Raw genomic sequence first — 17706 nt, forward strand, 5'->3', positions numbered from 1 at the left:
AGGGCTTGTAAATTAAAGGGAGGTAGGATGGAAGGGTGGGGGGAGAACAGTCACTGATATTTGCATAACCACTCCCTCAGCCATTCCTGCATTTGCTCAGGCTGATGTTTTGACACAGACTGAGCTGGCAGGAAAGGGCTCTTGCTGCCCCCGAGAAAGATCCATTCATTCAGCTCTGCCTGCTCCAATATCTCAGGAGCGAGTTTTAATTTCAGCTAGACCTCTGACCCCCAACCCAGCTTGCAAAACAGTTCTCCCACATCTAAAGCAGAATGACTCTGAGCATGTGCAGAGTACCACTGCCAGGGAGTGTAAAATTTCTAAAGCAATAAATGCTGAAGTTCCAGATTGGGGAACATCCTTAATATCTACAGACTCATTCCCTGAATTAGTGATGCTTTGCGTATACCTTGAATTCACTTGTGAAGAAACTGAGGTCTTGCAAAGCTCTCAGCACAAAGTACTAAGCCATAAAGGGTAACTTAGTTGCGTACAACAGCATGGAGATGTTAATTGTATACCTCAAGCAATATGCTGCTTCCTGCTATGGATGTAGATGTTCTCTCTCTCCATAAACTCTAATTTTGTGCTCCCTTGGCATAGCCAAGTGGCAAATAAACTAATAAAGAAACAAATGGCACTGCAAAACTTGTTCGACCAGAATAGCTAGAAGGAACGTCAACCAGTTAAAGGCCCTAGAGTCGATTCATCATGTGCTAGTTAATCAACTGATGACATATATTTTCCATACGACCAAAACCTCAATATAGATACCTTTCTGAGATAAGTATATACACCAGCTCTACTGGATCCATCCAAAGAACTATCTATTCCAGCATCTTCCTTCTAAGAGTACCTAACCACATGATTCTGAGAAGTCCACAAGAAGGCAGGATTGGAATGCACCACTGAAGGATATCCCTTGCACAAAGGGATGCAACAGAAAGAGAGGAGGATCCGCGCTCAGTGTATACACTTGCACAGAAATCCTAGCGGGTGAGCTTCATGAAGAGCATCAGGGTTTAAAAAAAAAAACACAGAGAAAGAATTCAAAATAACATTGCTGTTAGAGAATCCAACTGACCTCCAAGCTTTGCTGAAATACAGTACAGATATTTCAAAGAAGTGACAATCAGTAATCATGAGAGACTTCAAATCTCTGATAGTTGTTGGAAGACTCCGGGTTGAATCCAGATTAACTCTTCCACTTAACCAAGACACTTTTGTCAGTGGAACAGAATGTACCCCCCCATACACACACATTGCAGCCTACTGACCTCCCCAAAGTGCTGCTCCTGGGGGAGAGGGGACCCTCAGGAAGAGTATATGAGCCAAATCCAGGGTCTGCAGCAGGAATGGATTGGTGGAAATCACCCCACCCCTTCTGTTAACAGAAAATTTAATCTGTATCCAACCATCAGTGCAAACCTAAGCATAATTATCTCCTTGTAACCCAGTGAAGTAAACTCCCACTAAGTATGGAATTAAAATAAATTCCAGACTTGCATTTCTGACAACTTCTGTTTTCAGAACATAGAGGAAGGAAGAGGGGAACTGACACGCTTTGCCTTTGATCCTAGCCAACAGGGAAGACTTGGCTGATGAGGTCAAAGTGGTGGGAACTTTGGAGGGGAAAAGGGTAACGGTAAAGGTTCCCTTGCTCGAAAGCCAGTCGAATCCGACTCTAGGGTTGTGGTGCTCATCTCCGTTTCAAAGCCGAAGAGCCAGCGCTGTCTGAAGACGTTTCCGTGGTCATGTGGCCGGCATGACTAAACACCAAGGCGCACGGAACGCTGTTCACTGAAGTGGTACCTATTTATCTACTTGCAATTTCTTGCTTTCGAACTGCTAGGTTGGCAGGAGCTGGAAATTGACCTCCTAATGCTGAGATTCTTGGTCATGGAAAACTCATGGGGAAGGTAAATCGACAAGTACCTTGAGCTTCAGGAAAGTGGATTTAACAGGCACCAAAAAATGCTAGCTGATAAATCAGATAAAAGAATCCAAGGAGGGGATTTATTACAGATGGGACCTGCCCAAAAAAAGGAGTTAATAAAAGGACAGCTGTATACAATACCAACAAGAAAGAAAAGTGGGAGCTAACTTAAGAAGTGGCACTTTAACAGCTTGAAGTGGCAAAATTCAGTCCTTGGCCTTGTACTCTTTGACACTTTTCTCAGTGACTTGGATTAAAGGGTGGAGGTCATCTGGATGACGGGGTAGAGGCAATCCTTATCAAATTTACAGATGGCATAAAAGGTGGAGGGACACCTAACACTTTAGAAGACGGAAATGAAATTCCAAATGACCTTGGTATACTGGAAAGATTGGCTGAAACAAAGAAAATGAAGCTCAGCAGTGATCAATGCCAAATTATGCATTTGGACAAAAATGATCAAATACATAAGTATGGGATGGGTGACACCTGGCTTGGCAGCAGTACCTGTGAAAAGGATTTGGGGGCTGCAGTCGATCCCAAGTCAAACATGAGCCCACAGAGGATGCCACTTTTTAAAAAGGCCAATGTTATTTTAGACTTCATTAACAGAAGCAAAGTATCTAAGTCATGACTGGTACTAGTTCCACTTTACTCTGAGTTAGTCAGACCTCATATGGAGTACTATGTTCAGTTCTGAGAGTTGCACTGTAAGAACAATGTGGACAAACTGGAACAGGTTCTGAACAGGGTAACTGAAATGGGCAGAAGTCTGGAAAACAAGTCTTAGGAGGAAAGGTTGAAAGAACTGAGCATGTTTAACCACGAAAAGACAATACTCAGGGAGGACCATATGTCAGGAATGGTCTAGTTTGGATTTCCTGCATGGACTTGCGGGACTAGATTACCCTTTATGGGTACCATTATGGATGCCATCCCACTCCAAGATTCTACGAAGGCAACAGTCCTCCTCCATTATTAGTCCACTAGAAATAAGGCCCGTTGTGGGAATAAATACAACGAGATCTAGAAAGAGGCTCTGGGAGAGTGCTCTGGCTTTGGGCAAACAGTGTTAGTCTGCTTTTAAAACATGAACCTGGGACCTGCACACCACCAGAATACAGCAGGTTCCATATGCAACTGACATTCCAACTGCCTTGCGGGGGGGGAGTTTGAGGTGTGGAATGGAGTGAAGTCCAATCAGCTTCCATATGCAAAAAACCAGGTTGTCGCAGCAGTTGTGGTGTGGGCAGGACCCGGGCTTTGCCTTCTGATTGGTGGCGATATATGCTGAGGAGCAGTGCCATCAGCCATACACTAAGGGAGTGCATTTTAGAATTAGAACTTTGGCACCCACTATTATATAAGGAGAGATAGGATCTGATGCCTCTGAGAATAGAGGCTGCATTTCAGGATTGTCATTGGTGACGTCATGGTTCTCTTCTACACAAAAGTGTTCCGGCCAGATCAGACCAAGGTGGGTCCACCGTCCATCCAGCCCAACATCCTTTGGGAAGCCCATAAGTCAGGCATGAAAGTGATGCCCATCCCCTATTGTTTGTCCCAGCATCAGGTCTTCAAAGGACTTTGAAGCTCTCTTTATGGCAGTAGACTCTGACTCCACAAACATCTGAGTCAGTATCCCCTAACATTTCAGAAGAAAATCAACTTGTGTTTCACAGATGACAGCAAAGCTTTTCACTGTGTGGATCATGAAAAGCTATGGTTGGTTTTAAAATAAATGTTTTGATGCACAACCTGTACTCCGGACAACAGGCTGCTGTTAGGACAGAATATGAAGAAACAGAATGGTTTCCTACTGGCCAAAGCGTCAGATGTGTATGCATTTTATCACTGTATCTCTTCAATCTATATGCAGATCATAAGGAAAGCTAGATTAGATTGAAGGTGGAGGGAAAACTGGTGGGAGGAACGTTGTGATATGCAGATAACACCACATTACTAGCAGAAAATAATGAAGACTTGAAACAACTCCCTGCTGAATGTTAGAGTAGAAAGTGTCAGAGCAGAATTACAGCTGAATACCAAGAAGACAAAAGTAATGACTACTGGGGAATTACACAACTTTAAGGTTGACAATGAAGAAACTGAAATTGTTCAAGATTTTCTATTCCTTGGTCCCATTATCAACCAACTTTGGTCACATTATGAGAAGACAAGTCACTGGAAAAGACAATAATGCTAGGAAAAGTTGAAGGCAGCCGGAAAAGAGGAAGACCCAACATGAGATGGATTGATTCGATCAAGGAAGCCAGGGCCCTCAGTTTGCAAGACATAAGAATGGCTGTTACAACAGGATGTGTTGACAAAGTAAATTCATAGGGTCACCATCAGTTGAAAGGGACTCGACGGCACTTAACAAACACACATCTAAGTGAGCGGCCAGCGCAACATCTTGTGGCCCTGGAGGGCATACAAGTTAAAATGTAATGAAAAGAAGCCGAGAATCTCAAAAAATGAAACCTGCTTAATCATCAATTTCACCAATTAATATTTTCACACAGGGTTTATAACTGACCCCCCCACACACACACTGATTAATCAGTTACTGCTATGGATGATTAATCTAACCAATCATCAAATTCATGCTTGAAGCCTTAACTGCTAGGCAGTTTAGATCTCGAGTTTTGCACATACACACTTTGGGAGAAAACTGAATAAATTACACATATCCAAAAGCTGTCAGATATTTGTAATTTGGCCAGAAGTGCAGACTCTGGTGTCAAAGGAACGAAGACGCTCTGAGCATCAAACCCTCACAATGGCTATAGGCGGGTATGTTTCCAGAGCCATGGAGAGTGCTGGACATCCACATGTGGTGCCCAGATGTGTAATCCAGCTGCATAAGGGACTGGAACTAAAGCAAGCTGGCTCATGCATGGTACTTCCTGTTGCTGGGAAAGAAGTGTGTCAAGAAGTAAGGGGAACCAATCAGCATCTGGCCTTTGGAGAACGCATGGTCCCCTCCCAGCCGTGTGATGGTCTCAAATAGCCAGCATCTGCCCTGATTTCAGAAAAACATAAGAAAAACCTTACTTCATCAGACTAAAGGTCCATTGGTCGAATCTCCTGTTCCTCACCCAGGCCAAGCAGTCCTTCCCCATCTGGAAGGTCCACAAGCAGGGCACAGATGCCACAGCCTTCCCCTGTTGTTGCCAAGCAACCAGTATTCAGAGGTACACTGCCTCTGAACATGGAGGTTCCATTTAGCCATCATGGACTTTGGCCAGTCCTTCATAGATCTGTCTGATTGTTCTTTAAAGCCGTCAAAGGTAGCAGCCATCTCTGTATCTTGTGATGGGTCTACTAGACTTTCTACAGTCTTCCAGATGCAGACACTTCAAGGCGAAAAAGAAGCCTTAAACATCTTGGTCCCTGCTTGCTTTAGAGACAGCCATCCCCCCCAATTATGTCCCACCATCATCTCCAAGATCCACCAACAGCATGCCATTTAAATAATATCCTCATGCACTGCTTGAGCCAGGAAGGACTGCTCCCCAGTTCTGGATCCTCCTCCCTTCTGGACTTATCGCAATGAATGCTCCCTCTAGGCTGTGCAGTCTTGTGAGCAAAAACTCTTCTCTGTGAGCTACTGGCATTAAAGTTGTGAGCAAGTGATTTGGCTACTGCATAAATCAGTTTGCTCTGGAGCCATCCCTCCTGAGCCTAGACAAAAATGTGTGAGCCGGAGGCTAAAAAACTGTGAGCTAGCTCACACTAACACAGTTTAGAGGGAACACTGATTGCAATCCATCTTCCCAATCTAAAGCCCGGCTGCTATATTATGTTGCCTCTGCTGCCAACCTGAAAGTCATCATTATTCAACAAACAAACTTCAAAGGGGGACTCCATGTAAACTCTCCACCCAGTTAGAACTCATCAGGAAGCTTTTAACTCTCTCATTAAGCCTTGCTAAATACAATGGATTCCAGTCACACACTGCAGGTGTTATTATGAATTAGCTCAGCAAGTCTAGTGAGATTGGTTACCGCCAATTAGCGCCGATGTGAAACTGCCACTCTGAGCATACGTTTGAGCTTTGCTTAGATGCTATCTCTTGCATTTCATTGACTTTTAAACCCACTATTTTGCATGTCCCGTATCTCTGTCAAGGGAGGACATACTGTCTGCATCTAATGAAGCCCACAAAAATCTCTGCCATCACTAAGCAGTAGTTTCTCTACAAGCAGCCTCTCTTGCTGTGTCTTGCGACATATCCTATGTTCCCCAATCATGCTTCTAATCAGCATTAATGAAAACTAGCCAAATGCCAGCTTTGACTTCACAATCCTTAACATATATCATACATCTAAGTCTGGATCAGTTGTCACCTTTCAGCGTTTGAATCCTCCCAGTTCATACAATCCACAGTAAAGCAACTTCAGACAGAAAAAGATTCCTTTTTCCAGCTCTGATCTGCTTGCATTGCACCAGGGATATAAAGCCTATGAATTACATAGAAATGGCAGACCTTTCAGAGATGCTACCCAGAAACCATGCCTCTCCTTGTTGGCCACTGCCACTTAAAGAGCAGGGCACAACCAATTAAAAGACGCCTGCTCCTTGGGAGGAAAGCGATGGCGAACCTAAACAGCATGATAAAAAGTAGAGACATCACCCTGCCAACAAAAGTCCGCATGGTCAAAGCAATGGTATTCTCAGTAGTCATGTATGGCTGCGAGAGTTGGACTATAAGGAAGGCCGAGCGCCGAAGAATAGATTCTTTTGAACTATGGTGCTGGAGAAGACTCTTGAGAGTCCCTTGGACTGCAAGAAGATCAAATCAGTCAATCCTAAAAGAAATCAACCCTGACTGTTCCCTGGAAGGCCAGGTAATGAAACTGAAGCTCAAATACTTTGGCCACCCAATAAGAAGGGAGCACTCACTGGAGAAGACCCTGATGCTGGGAAAGACTGAAGGTCAAAGAAGACGGGGATGGCAAAGGATGAGATGGTTAGACAGTGTCATAGATGCAACGAACATGAAATTGAGCAAACTTCAGAGGACGGCGGAAGACAGGAGGGCCTGGCGGGAGCTGGTCCATGGGGTCGCGAAGAGTCGGACTCGACTGTGCGACTGAACAACACAACCAACAGCCACTGAAGTAATAATTCCCAAACTGTGGTCCACAAGGGACTTTTCATAAAATTCTATTCATAAAAATACAGCTCAAAGTTCCCGCCTGAGGCTAACTGCTGCATCTCTGCACCAGTTGTTGTCACTTTGGTCTTGCCTCTTGCCAACCAACCTCTGCTGGAGGTGAATAACTCTGTCATCCCCTCAGAAATGGTTGGCAATGCAGAGATTCAGCAGGACATGCTCTCTTTAGCAGAATGAGGACTTATACAGAAACACGGTTGATAGACTCAGAAGGTGGGTCATTCTTAAGCATCCTCACGGTAAAGCTCTGCAGATATAATTCCCCCCCCCCAAAAAAAGATGCATCAGCTATCAGAAGTTTGGGAAACAATGAAAGGGACTAAGGATGTCCTGCCCTAACCTAGATGGCCCTGGCTAGCACAATCTCATCAGATCTCAGAAGCTAAGAAGAGTCAGTCCTGGGTTGCTATGCAGAGAAAGGCAGTGGCAAACCACCTCTGTACGTCTCGCGCCTTGAAAACCCTGTGGGGTCTCTGCAGGTCAACGGTGACTTGACAGCACTTTCCAACACCAAAGATGCCTTCTCTAGTCAATCTCAATCCTTTCCAATGCATGCCTAAAACCAAATTTTGCTGAGAGAGGAATGGGGCATTCATGGCCAGCTTGCCACAAGTGGATTGTCCATGAGGTCGTGGGCACAAAATAGGACTTAGCACAGCCCATTCGTGCAGAGGGTTTTTTTTAACCCATAGATTCATTTCCCCAGCAATATGCTTTTTTAAAAAAAGTATGATGGCATTATAATTATTTTAGTCTGAAATGTCCAATTGCAAAATTGTCAATTTTCATTCTCTCAATTCACCTTGGAAGGTTTCTTTTAAGACATGTTAAACCTTGCTAGTATATCTTCAAGGCAATAAATAATATTAATGATGAAGTTGACAATTGTTGCATGTTGCTGGGGAAGGTGGGTTTCCCATAAAGAGCAATAGCAACAACATTGTAGGGGTTTTTTTTTGGGGGGGGGATCGCTATTTTTGCAAGAAAATTTCAGTTAAGCCTAGCTCATCACCTGTGCTCAGAAGTTCAACATTCTAGCCTTTCCCTTGGAATGCCTAACCCGTTATAGGGAGAATTAGAAAAATGTGACTATCCGGCAGTGGCTTCTGTCTATCGGAGTGGTTTGCAAATCTTGCTGGGGAGGGAAGAAGCAGCTGGTTAAAAACATACATTTGATTTCATGCAAAGAAAAAAAGGAAGATATTTTGCAGGGGAAAGTGACTGAAGCGCTGTCCACAGAGGCAGCAGAACTCTCCAGTGCTTCCAAAGATCTGCTTCATCCAAGTTCCAACCAGGAGAAGAGATCCTGAGATTCCTGGCCTATCAGACTGCCTGATTTCTCTCTCTCTCTCTACACACACATATATATACATATATGTATATGTGTGTATAGCTGTCAAGTCACAGCTGACTTTTATGACCCCGTAGGATTTTCAAGGCAAAAGACATTCAGAGGTGGTTTGCCGTTGCCTGGCTCTGCATCATGACTCTGGTATTCCTTGGAGGTCTCACACCCAAATACTAGCCAGGGCCAACCCCAGTTAGTTTCCGAGATCTGGTGAGATCGGGCTAGCCTGTGTCATGCAGGTCAGGGTAATTTCAAAGATACCCTCCCCCAAAAAAAAATTCCAAGGAGGGCTGGCAACAGAACACAGGGAGTGGCTTATGCACTAGGCTGCCAAAAGGACTAGTATGGATCACCTGCATCACTGGAAGAGTGCCTAAAAGACAACACTTGGAAAATTCACACTGTTTGGATGGTAAACCTCCCCCCCTACAAATCCAGGCACAGGGGGAAGGTCTGTCTGCCTGCACTGGTGTTGGGATTCTTTTTGAGTAAGTCAGGAGAGTATTAAGAGACTGAGTCCATGGTGTGTATTAAAAATATAAACGTTTCCTATAAACCTAACATGGGAAAAAGGTACACAGGATATAAAATAACAAAGAGCTAATATGTCTACATCCTTACAGCTAGAAGGTAAAACGGGAAGCGACGAATGGCGTCTCCTTCTCTAGTCAGAACAAAGAACGGGAGGAGAAGCCAATATGCTAAATACTTGACACCTTGGTTTCCAATCAGACTAGCAAATTAGCTCCAAAGTTCCCGGGCATTCTGTTGTCTAAACAGATTGGTTACAAACGAACATGTGACTTAATAAACATCATTTTTTTTCTTTATTTTATTTAAAAATATGAAAAATTTACATTAAAAATAACTTCAACAATCCCCCGGGTTCCCCTCACCCCCCCATAATTAAAAAAAGGTTCATATAAACTACTTTATAAAACAACGGTCTAACTCAATAAATTACTATAACTACACTCTACAGAACAGACTGTAGACCTAACATGAGGCTAATCAGAGATTTATCAGGTCCAAATTATCGGCCGTAGCAGGAATCACAGCTTGCGACTTCAGGTAGTCTAGGATTGGTGCCCAAGACTTAATAAACATCATTAACCCTGTAAGGTACTGAAGTGTTTTGACTTGTAACACCCAACAACTGGCCACCCCCAGTCCATGCAGCATAGCCAGATGTTTAGTGTCAGCCTATAGAAACCCAAGTTCAAATCCTCACCATTGGTAGGCACGGGAGTTTGGGCTAGTCATTCTCAGCCTGCTCTACCTTACAAGGTTGTTGTGAGGTGAAAATGGAAGACAGGAGAACCACAAGTGCCACTCTAAGGTCCTTGGAAAAAGGGCAAGACAAAAATGTGAGATCTAGACTGAGATCTCAGAAGCTAAGCAGGGTCAGTCCTGGTTAGTATTTGGATGGGAGACCACCAAGGAAGTCCAGGGTCATTATGCAAAGGCAGGTAATGGCAAACCACCTCTGAACGTCTCTTTCCTTGAAAACCCTACTTGATGGCACTTTCCACCACCAGAAGGATAGATATATGGGGGGGCTTGCCCCTCTGCCTGCAGGTATATGAGAGAAGGAGAAGCTCTTTGCACAGGGCCCAGGAGACAGCCAGCACAGCTGACCTTTAAACAAACCATAATAATAACGCTTAGCATGTTTATAGTGCTTCTGGAGTGTTCAAAGCGCTTCACGTCCACTCTCTCTGGCCTCCTCACAACGCCTTTCTAAAAGAAGCAGGCGTGTAGCAGTTTGCAGGAGCTCAGGGCAGTATGCCTGGCTCTCCCTTCCTCGTGCTATCATCACAATAGCCCTGTGAGGTAGATCAATGGTTCCCAACATTTTGGTATGGTGACATCCATGTCCATAGTCGCTTGGTATGGTGACCCACTTTAAAAAAAAGAGCATGCACAAAGCAACAAAACTGCTAAAACCTGGGATTCATAGGCTTCATGACCCAGTTTTAGGTCGGGACCCACAGGTTGGGACACACCGAGAGAGATAATGGGGGAAAGGAGAGCCATGTGTGCCACTCTAAACTCCTCAAACCAAAGGAAGCATAAACACGCAATAGTGAGATTACATTCCTCTCTGCCCTGTCCTCCCTCTAACTGAACTCAGGTTTTGCAGCAGGACGTTATTTCCATTTCTAGATTGTCAGTTCTGCTGCTGTTTGGAGGACGCTCCCAGTGCAATCCTGTGCAGAGTTTTTCTCCAGTCTTAGCCGATTGACATGAATGGGTTTAGGCCGAAGTAATTCCGCACAGGGTTGCATTCTCTGTGCTCCGTCTGGTGCACGCTTACTCAGATGTCAGCCACACGGGGTTCAAAGAGACTTGGTGATGGTGAAGGAAAGTGCTGTCAAGTCACAGCCAGTGTTCCCTCTAAGCTGAGTTAGTGTGAGCTAGCTCACAGTTTTTTAGCCTCCGGCTCACAGATTTTTGTCTTAGCTCAGGAAGGAGGGCTTCAGAGCAAACTAATTCATGCAGCAGCCAAATCACTCGCTCACAACTTTAATGCCAGGAGCTCACCAAGTAGAATTTTTGCTCATAGGACTCCACAGCTTAGAGGGAGCCTTGGAGCTGACAGTGACCCTATAGAGTTGTCAAGGCAGGAAACATTCAGAGGTGGTTCGCCATTGCCTGCCTCCGCACAGCGGCCCTGGGCTTCCTTGGCGGTCTGGTCTCCCATCCATGTGCTAAGGAGCGCTAACCCTGCTCAGTTTCCAAGATCTAACGAGATCAGGCTTGCCTTGACCATCCAGGGTAGGACTCACAGAGACTTCGGCTCAGTTAAAAGGTGCATCAGACTGCAGCTTCAGCACACAGCCCATCTCTGGATTGTTACTGATGCTAATGAGGCTGTGGTTTTATGTTCCCGACCAGCAGAACATGGCTTCATCTGATAGTTCCCAGAGATGTAAGCACTCAGTCATGAATGAAATACCAGGCCAGGGTCACCCCAGATCCTTCTCAAGCACCTGGCACAGAATCTAATTCAATTTAAATGAAGTAATTTTGAGCATGTCTGACATAAATTAGATTGTTTTGCTGCTTCCAGCTGACTTACAGCAGCAGCACCCCCCCCACACACACACACACAGAAATAAGTTTCTGGCTTAGAAGCCTCTCTGGCTCCCTTTACGCAGACTGCATTGGCACGACCATGACAAGAAAGGCATTCTGCACATGCTCCGGGTCTCTTGCCATTGCAATGACGATTTTTGCCCTCTGCCAGCGCCGGCGTTGCTGGGTCGAAGCCGGTTTCTCAGGGCGATGCGTTGCACCCTCTCCCTCCTGCCCCAGCGCGGCCTCTGCGGGCCAACCCGGGCAAGGGCCTGGCCGCCTCGGGGGCTGGAGTACCAGGTGGTGCAGGCGGGAGGCTCGGCGACGGCATCGTAGCCGCGTCGAGGCAGCGGGGAAGCGGCGCCACAGAACCCCGTCGCCCTCCCAAGTACTCCGCCCGTCCTTCGAAGGGCGCGCGTCTCCCTCCCGCGGAGCGCACCAGGCCGATCCCGGCGGCTCCGGAGTCACTCCGGTTCCTGCCCATCCCCTTACCCTCGCCCAGCGTTTGGCGGAGCTCCTGGCCGCGGCTTCCTCCGCCGCGTCGCCGGCGAGGTTCCTCCGGCGCCGCCGGAATAGGACAGCCGACCGAGGCTGCGGACAGACAGGCGGGTAGGGCGCTCATGTGATCGGCGGAAGGCAGGGCGGGCGGAAGGCAGGGCGGGCGGGGGAGCAGCCGGCCCCGCAGCCCGGGACGGAGAGCAGCGTCGGTAGCGCGCCTGGCCCAGTGGGGCATGTGCAAAGTGCGGAGCGTCTCCCGCTTGGGACATCTACGCCCAGTGCCCCCTCCCCCGGGCATGTGCAGAGTGCAGAAGTGCAGACTTCTGAGTGGGCCCGTGGCTTTACATTTCTGTAACTGAAAGTGTTCTTGGGCATGTGCAAAGCGCATACTGTATCCTCTGAGCCAAGCTGAGGTTCAGAAATAAGCAGTTAGTGCCTCGGGGCATGCACAGTATATATAGAACAGAGAGCACCTCTGGCCATGTTCAGAGTGTAGAATATAAACCAGGAATAGCCACTGATGGAGCAGAGGTCCATCAGTGGCTATTAGCCACGAGGTATAGATAGGAACTCTCCCTCTGGAGCAAGTGATTCACTGTATTCTCGGTGCTTGGGGGGGCAACAGTGGGAGGGCTTCTAGTGTCCTGGCCCCACTGATGGACCTCCTGATGGCACCTGGTATTTTTGGCCACCGTGTGACAGAGTGTTGGACTGGATGGGCCATTGGCCTGATCCAGCATTGGCTTCTCTTATGTTCTTAGGAACCAACTTCACTAATCATCAGCAAACAGTACCTCTGAGCTTATGCAGAATGCATCCGCTGAGGTGGCTCCCAATTTGTAAGGAAGGAGGAAGAGCCTTTGGCCTCTGCACAGTCCCCCAGATTCAGAAATCTCCACAACTGGGTGCCTCTAGGCATGTACAGAGTGTGGTGCTTCCTTTAAACCAGTTCCTGGTTTCAGAAGTATGATGAATAGTGTGGAAGGAGGCAAATGCTGTCCTAGGTATATGCAAAAGACTGCCCTTAAATCTGAACTCAGGGCTAGATACACACAACCATTCGTTTTTAGCAGTGCATCAGGTTGGTGGGTGCAGTGCTGCTATTGTTTACTAATAATCCTTAGCACTTGCATAGTTCTTACACATATTTGTTGGGGGGTGGCTGTGGCAAAGTGGTAAAGCATCTGCTTGGCATGCAGATTAGGTCCCAGGTTCAATCTCCAGTTAAAGAGGTCTGGCAATAGGTGATATGAAAGACTTCTGCGTGAGACCCTGGAGAGCCGCTGCCAGTCCAAGCAGACAATCCTGATTTTGATGGACCAAACGTCTGATTCAGTATAAGGCAGTTTCATGTGTTCATATATTTCACAGGCATTATCTCTTAGTCCTTCTTACAACAGGCCTGGAAGGCAAGCTAGTATTATTGCAGATAAGTAGGGGGCTGGCTCTCAGTGGTTAGAGTGTGTAGTGGCAGAGGCAAAATTTAAATCACAGACTTCCTAAGGCATGGATAAAACCCTGAGCCACTGAGCTGTAACAGCTCAGAAACAATGGTGTATAAAGGGGGTGGGATTACCGGCTGTAGGCACTGCCAGCATGAATTATAAATGGACCATTTTTATATGGACCCAGGAATCCTACAATGCTCTGTTCATGTGTGTGTGTGTGTGTTCTGATGTGCATGTTTAGTTTTAATTCTTAAATTGTTTATGTTTGTCTATTTATGTTGTAATCCACTCTGAGCCCCATGATTGGGGGGGGGGGGACAACGGAATTGAAACGGAACAAAAAATAAATAATAAAGGTATCAAGTTGCAGCCAGATAGTGGCAACCCCTCATGGGGTTTCCAAGTCCAGAGATTAACAGAGGTGGTTTGCCATTGCCTTCTAACGCTATAGCAATCCTGGTCTTCCTTGGTGGTCTCCCATCCAAGTACCAACCAGGACCAATCCCACTTAGGTATAATTAACTCATTGGCTTCAGGGAAGTCACCTGGGGAAGACCTGATTCCGTCAGACTTTTACAAAGCTTTTCCCACATGGTGGTCATCCGTGCTAGCTACGGTTTTCACACAAATTAATGGCACTGGTTTAATCCCTCCTGGTTGGAAGTTAAGTATTATTGTCCCCATTCACAAGAAAGGGGACAAAACAGACCCACGGAACTACAGACCAATAAGCCTGATAGATATAGCAGCTAAGGTTTATAGTAAATACCTGTTGTTCAAGTTGGATGCCTGGGTCTTTGAGAATCACATCATCCACCCCCATCAAGCAGGGTTTAGGAAAGGTCTTTCTACAATTGATCACTGCCTTACTCTTCACCAGCTGGCTTATGCAAGCTTAAATGGTCCCACTAAGTCTTTATACGTAACATTTGTAGACTTGGCTGCGGCGTTTGATTCCATCGATAGGAATAGCCTTTGGCAAAAATTGGCAGATCTGAATATTGATAAGCGGTTGTTATTCTTATTACGTGAACTACACACAGATATTAGTGCCCAGATTAGAGTGGGAACATCGGGGTCTCTAACTAACAAAATTCCAATCCATAAAGGAGTGAAACAGGGGTGTGTGCTGGCCCCTTTATTGTTTAACTTGTATATAAACAAAATTGTTGACAGGCTATCAGGTCCGCAATTCTTCCCACCTACCCTTGGGAAGCATAAAATTTCAATTTTACTTTATGCGGATGATATGGCCCTAATATCACTTACAAAAATCGGGATGAGAAGATTATTGCAGCAATTGGGAATGTACTGTAAGGAAGAGACCCTTAACATTAACTTTGATAAAACCAAAGTGATGGTCTTTAGAAAAAGAGCTCAAATTTCCTCCTGGAGCATTCTTGGCAATTCAATAAATCAGAGTAGTACCTTTAAGTATTTAGGGATTACATTTAGAGAGAATCTGAACTGGAACGCTCATATAGCCATAGTAAAAGCATCTGCGACGAGGATTGTGGGATCCATTTTGAAGTTCTATTATACCAAGGGAGGTTTTCTTATTGATCCTGTTATAAAATTATTTAAAAGTAAGGTCATTCCCCACCTCTTGTATGGTGCCGAGGTTTGGGGATGGAAAGAGGATATACTCACTAGTATTGAAACAATCCAAAATCAGTTTTTAAGGCGCATCCTGGCTCTTCCTAAGGGAACACCAGTTGCCCTGATGAGAGCAGAAACTGGTCTGCCTTCTCTAAGGGCGAGGGTGTATCTTGCGATTCTAAAATCTTGGAAGAAAATCAGAGCTGCTAGCACTGATTCGTTCAGCCAACTGGCCTTTAATTCAATGCTATCTAAAGACTTAGATCGTTCTTGCTTCCTCAATAACCTACTACTAAGATATTCCATTCCTGACGACCTCCTTAGCTCCTCAACAAATAACTTAGATCTCAGAGAATGGGTATTTAAGCATGATGCTCTGCTAGATAGACACTTCATTTTAAAAACACAGTCTGCTACCTGGTTTAAATCATTTAAGAATGATCATTTTAGATCACCTTATCTGGTTAATATAGATAATCATAACCTTAGAGCAGCTTTTACATCTTTGCGCTTTGAATCAATGCCTACGGCCGTGTTGGTCGGCCGTTACAACAGAACACCCAAGGCACAGCGTTTATGTATTTGTGGCTCTTCTGCTGTTGAGGATCTCTCCCATTACATTTTTAATTGCTCATTGTACTCCCAGCCTAGGTCAAAATTTTTATCTGGTATTTTATCAGTTTTAAGCTTTTATTCAGTCTCAGAGAAGATTATATTTTTGCTAGCCGATGCCAATGCTGATGTATCCCATAGAATGGCTTTATTTGCCTTGGCTGCAAGGAAAATACGGGCCAACGCTGCTCCTAGCTAATACTGATTTTAGTGGGTATGTTGTGAATTAATTAACTGTTCATAACCTCGGTTTTAATTGTTCATAACCTCGGTTTTAACTGTTCATAACCTCGGTTTTATGGATTTATAATGTTGGACTGTATCTTATTTTATACAATTTTTGTGTTTTATTGTGCTCTTCTCTGTCTGTGGTTTGTAATGGCCTATGGCTAAATACAATAAAATCTTCTCTCTCTCTCACTTAGCAGCCAATCTCTGACAAGATTGGGTTAGCCAGGGCTAACCAGGTCAGAGTATTCTACTAGGAGATTGAAGTTTTTTGCATTTTACTCTCTCTGTGCATCCTAAACTAAGTAGTTGGTAGGTATATGTCTTGCTGGGAAAGCCAATAATTAAAGGAGCAACTTCAGAGCCAGAAAAGAAGTGTCCCTATAACTGAGCTGCCATAGTCTGTTTTACAAAATTCTGGCCACCTGGCATCTCAAGTCTAGCAAATTATCATGACCTGCAAATAGACTGGGGTCTTACAAAGCTTGCTGACTAGCTTGAGATGTTTTGCAGACTCATCTCCCTTGAACTGCAAGGGAAACAGGAAAGGCCAGTGCAAGAGGTGAAACAGAGAGATTGGAAAGGCAGGCGAGAGATGGCCTTCGAACTTGTGTGTCTCCCACCCGTAGAAATCCCAGATGAGGAGCAGGGAAGATTTCCTTGGGGGGGGGGGGGCGGTGTGTGGATGTCTAAATCTGTACTGTGTCCAGTGAATCTCAGGATTACTGAGGATTAGCCTCTGAGACCTTCCAAGAGACTGTATGCATTTTTCTGTGCCCTGCAGCAACAGTACCCAAGCATGCATCCTCTCTGGAATACCAAGGAAAACCCAGGATCAAGATATGACAGGAGGCAAGCACTGGGGTGGGGGGAGGGGCAAAGTGACCACAGTTTTGCATTGTTAATGCATGCGGACTTGGGAGATGTGACAGAGGAGAGAGATGCCCTTGCTTGGCATGGTCAGTCCAAGAATCTTTTGGTAGCTGAAGCAGCACCCCTGGTGAATGAACACAGGCTCCCCAGAAGGTCATCTTGTCCAGACCCCACACTGAAAGGATTAGGTCCTTCATGCTGTCCTCCCAAGCAAGGCCTAGGAGCCCAGGAGTTGGCTGTGTGAAGAGGCAGAGCGGGTTGGCATCTGCTGGGGATGCATCCTGCATTGAACCCATGGCCAATCCGTGGTGTTCTGTTGCTCTGTGCAAGATACACCCCCACCCCCCTCTTGCACTATCCCCAGCCACAATTCAGCCATCATCCCTGAATGCAAAGCCTGCATGGGGTAGTGGTTAGATTAGGATCTGGGAGACCCAGGTTCAAATCCCCACTCTGCCCTGGAAGCTGACTGAGTGACCTTTGGCCCATTATTCTCTTTCAGCCTAAACGACCTCACAGTGGGGTTGTTATGGGGATAAAATGGAGGAGGATGAGGATGATGTTATAAGCAGCTTTGGAATCCCCATTGGACCCAAATAAATAAGAATTAAAAATCCCGCCTAGGGACAATATTGGCCCAGGAAGGGGGCCAGTCTTATGCTGCTGATGGCTGACAGCCAGCTGTGCTCCCTCCTCAATGGGCTGCCCCAGCAGCTGCTTGGGAGGGCTGGCTGGAGAGCCGGGCCTTGCTGAATGTGCCCAAGTGGGAGTCGGGTTGATGGCTTGCTCCTAAGAGGTTGTACAACTGGCAGAGGCCCTTGGGTGGTACACGGCCTGGCCCAGGTTGCTTGCAAGAGATGCCTCTGCTGGCAAGGTGGAGAGGGAGCAGGCAACTGGGGATGTT

The 17706-nt window shown here is 45.9% G+C and overlaps 1 protein-coding gene across 1 annotated transcript in view; it reads right to left on the bottom strand.

Moving 5' to 3' along the window:
• The window catches only part of LOC107112407 (septin-5-like), an 80244-nt gene that overhangs the window by 44987 nt on the left and 17551 nt on the right, over positions 1–17706 (bottom strand). Inside the window, exon 5 of the mRNA XM_015413536.1 lies at positions 12037–12135. Within this exon, the coding sequence (XP_015269022.1) occupies positions 12037–12135 (99 nt within the window). The remainder of the gene's footprint in view (positions 1–12036; positions 12136–17706) is intronic.

Source organism: Gekko japonicus, unplaced genomic scaffold (assembly GCF_001447785.1).
Source record: "Gekko japonicus isolate JY-2015 unplaced genomic scaffold, Gekko_japonicus_V1.1 scaffold250, whole genome shotgun sequence".
NCBI classification, from domain to species: Eukaryota; Metazoa; Chordata; class Lepidosauria; order Squamata; family Gekkonidae; genus Gekko; species Gekko japonicus.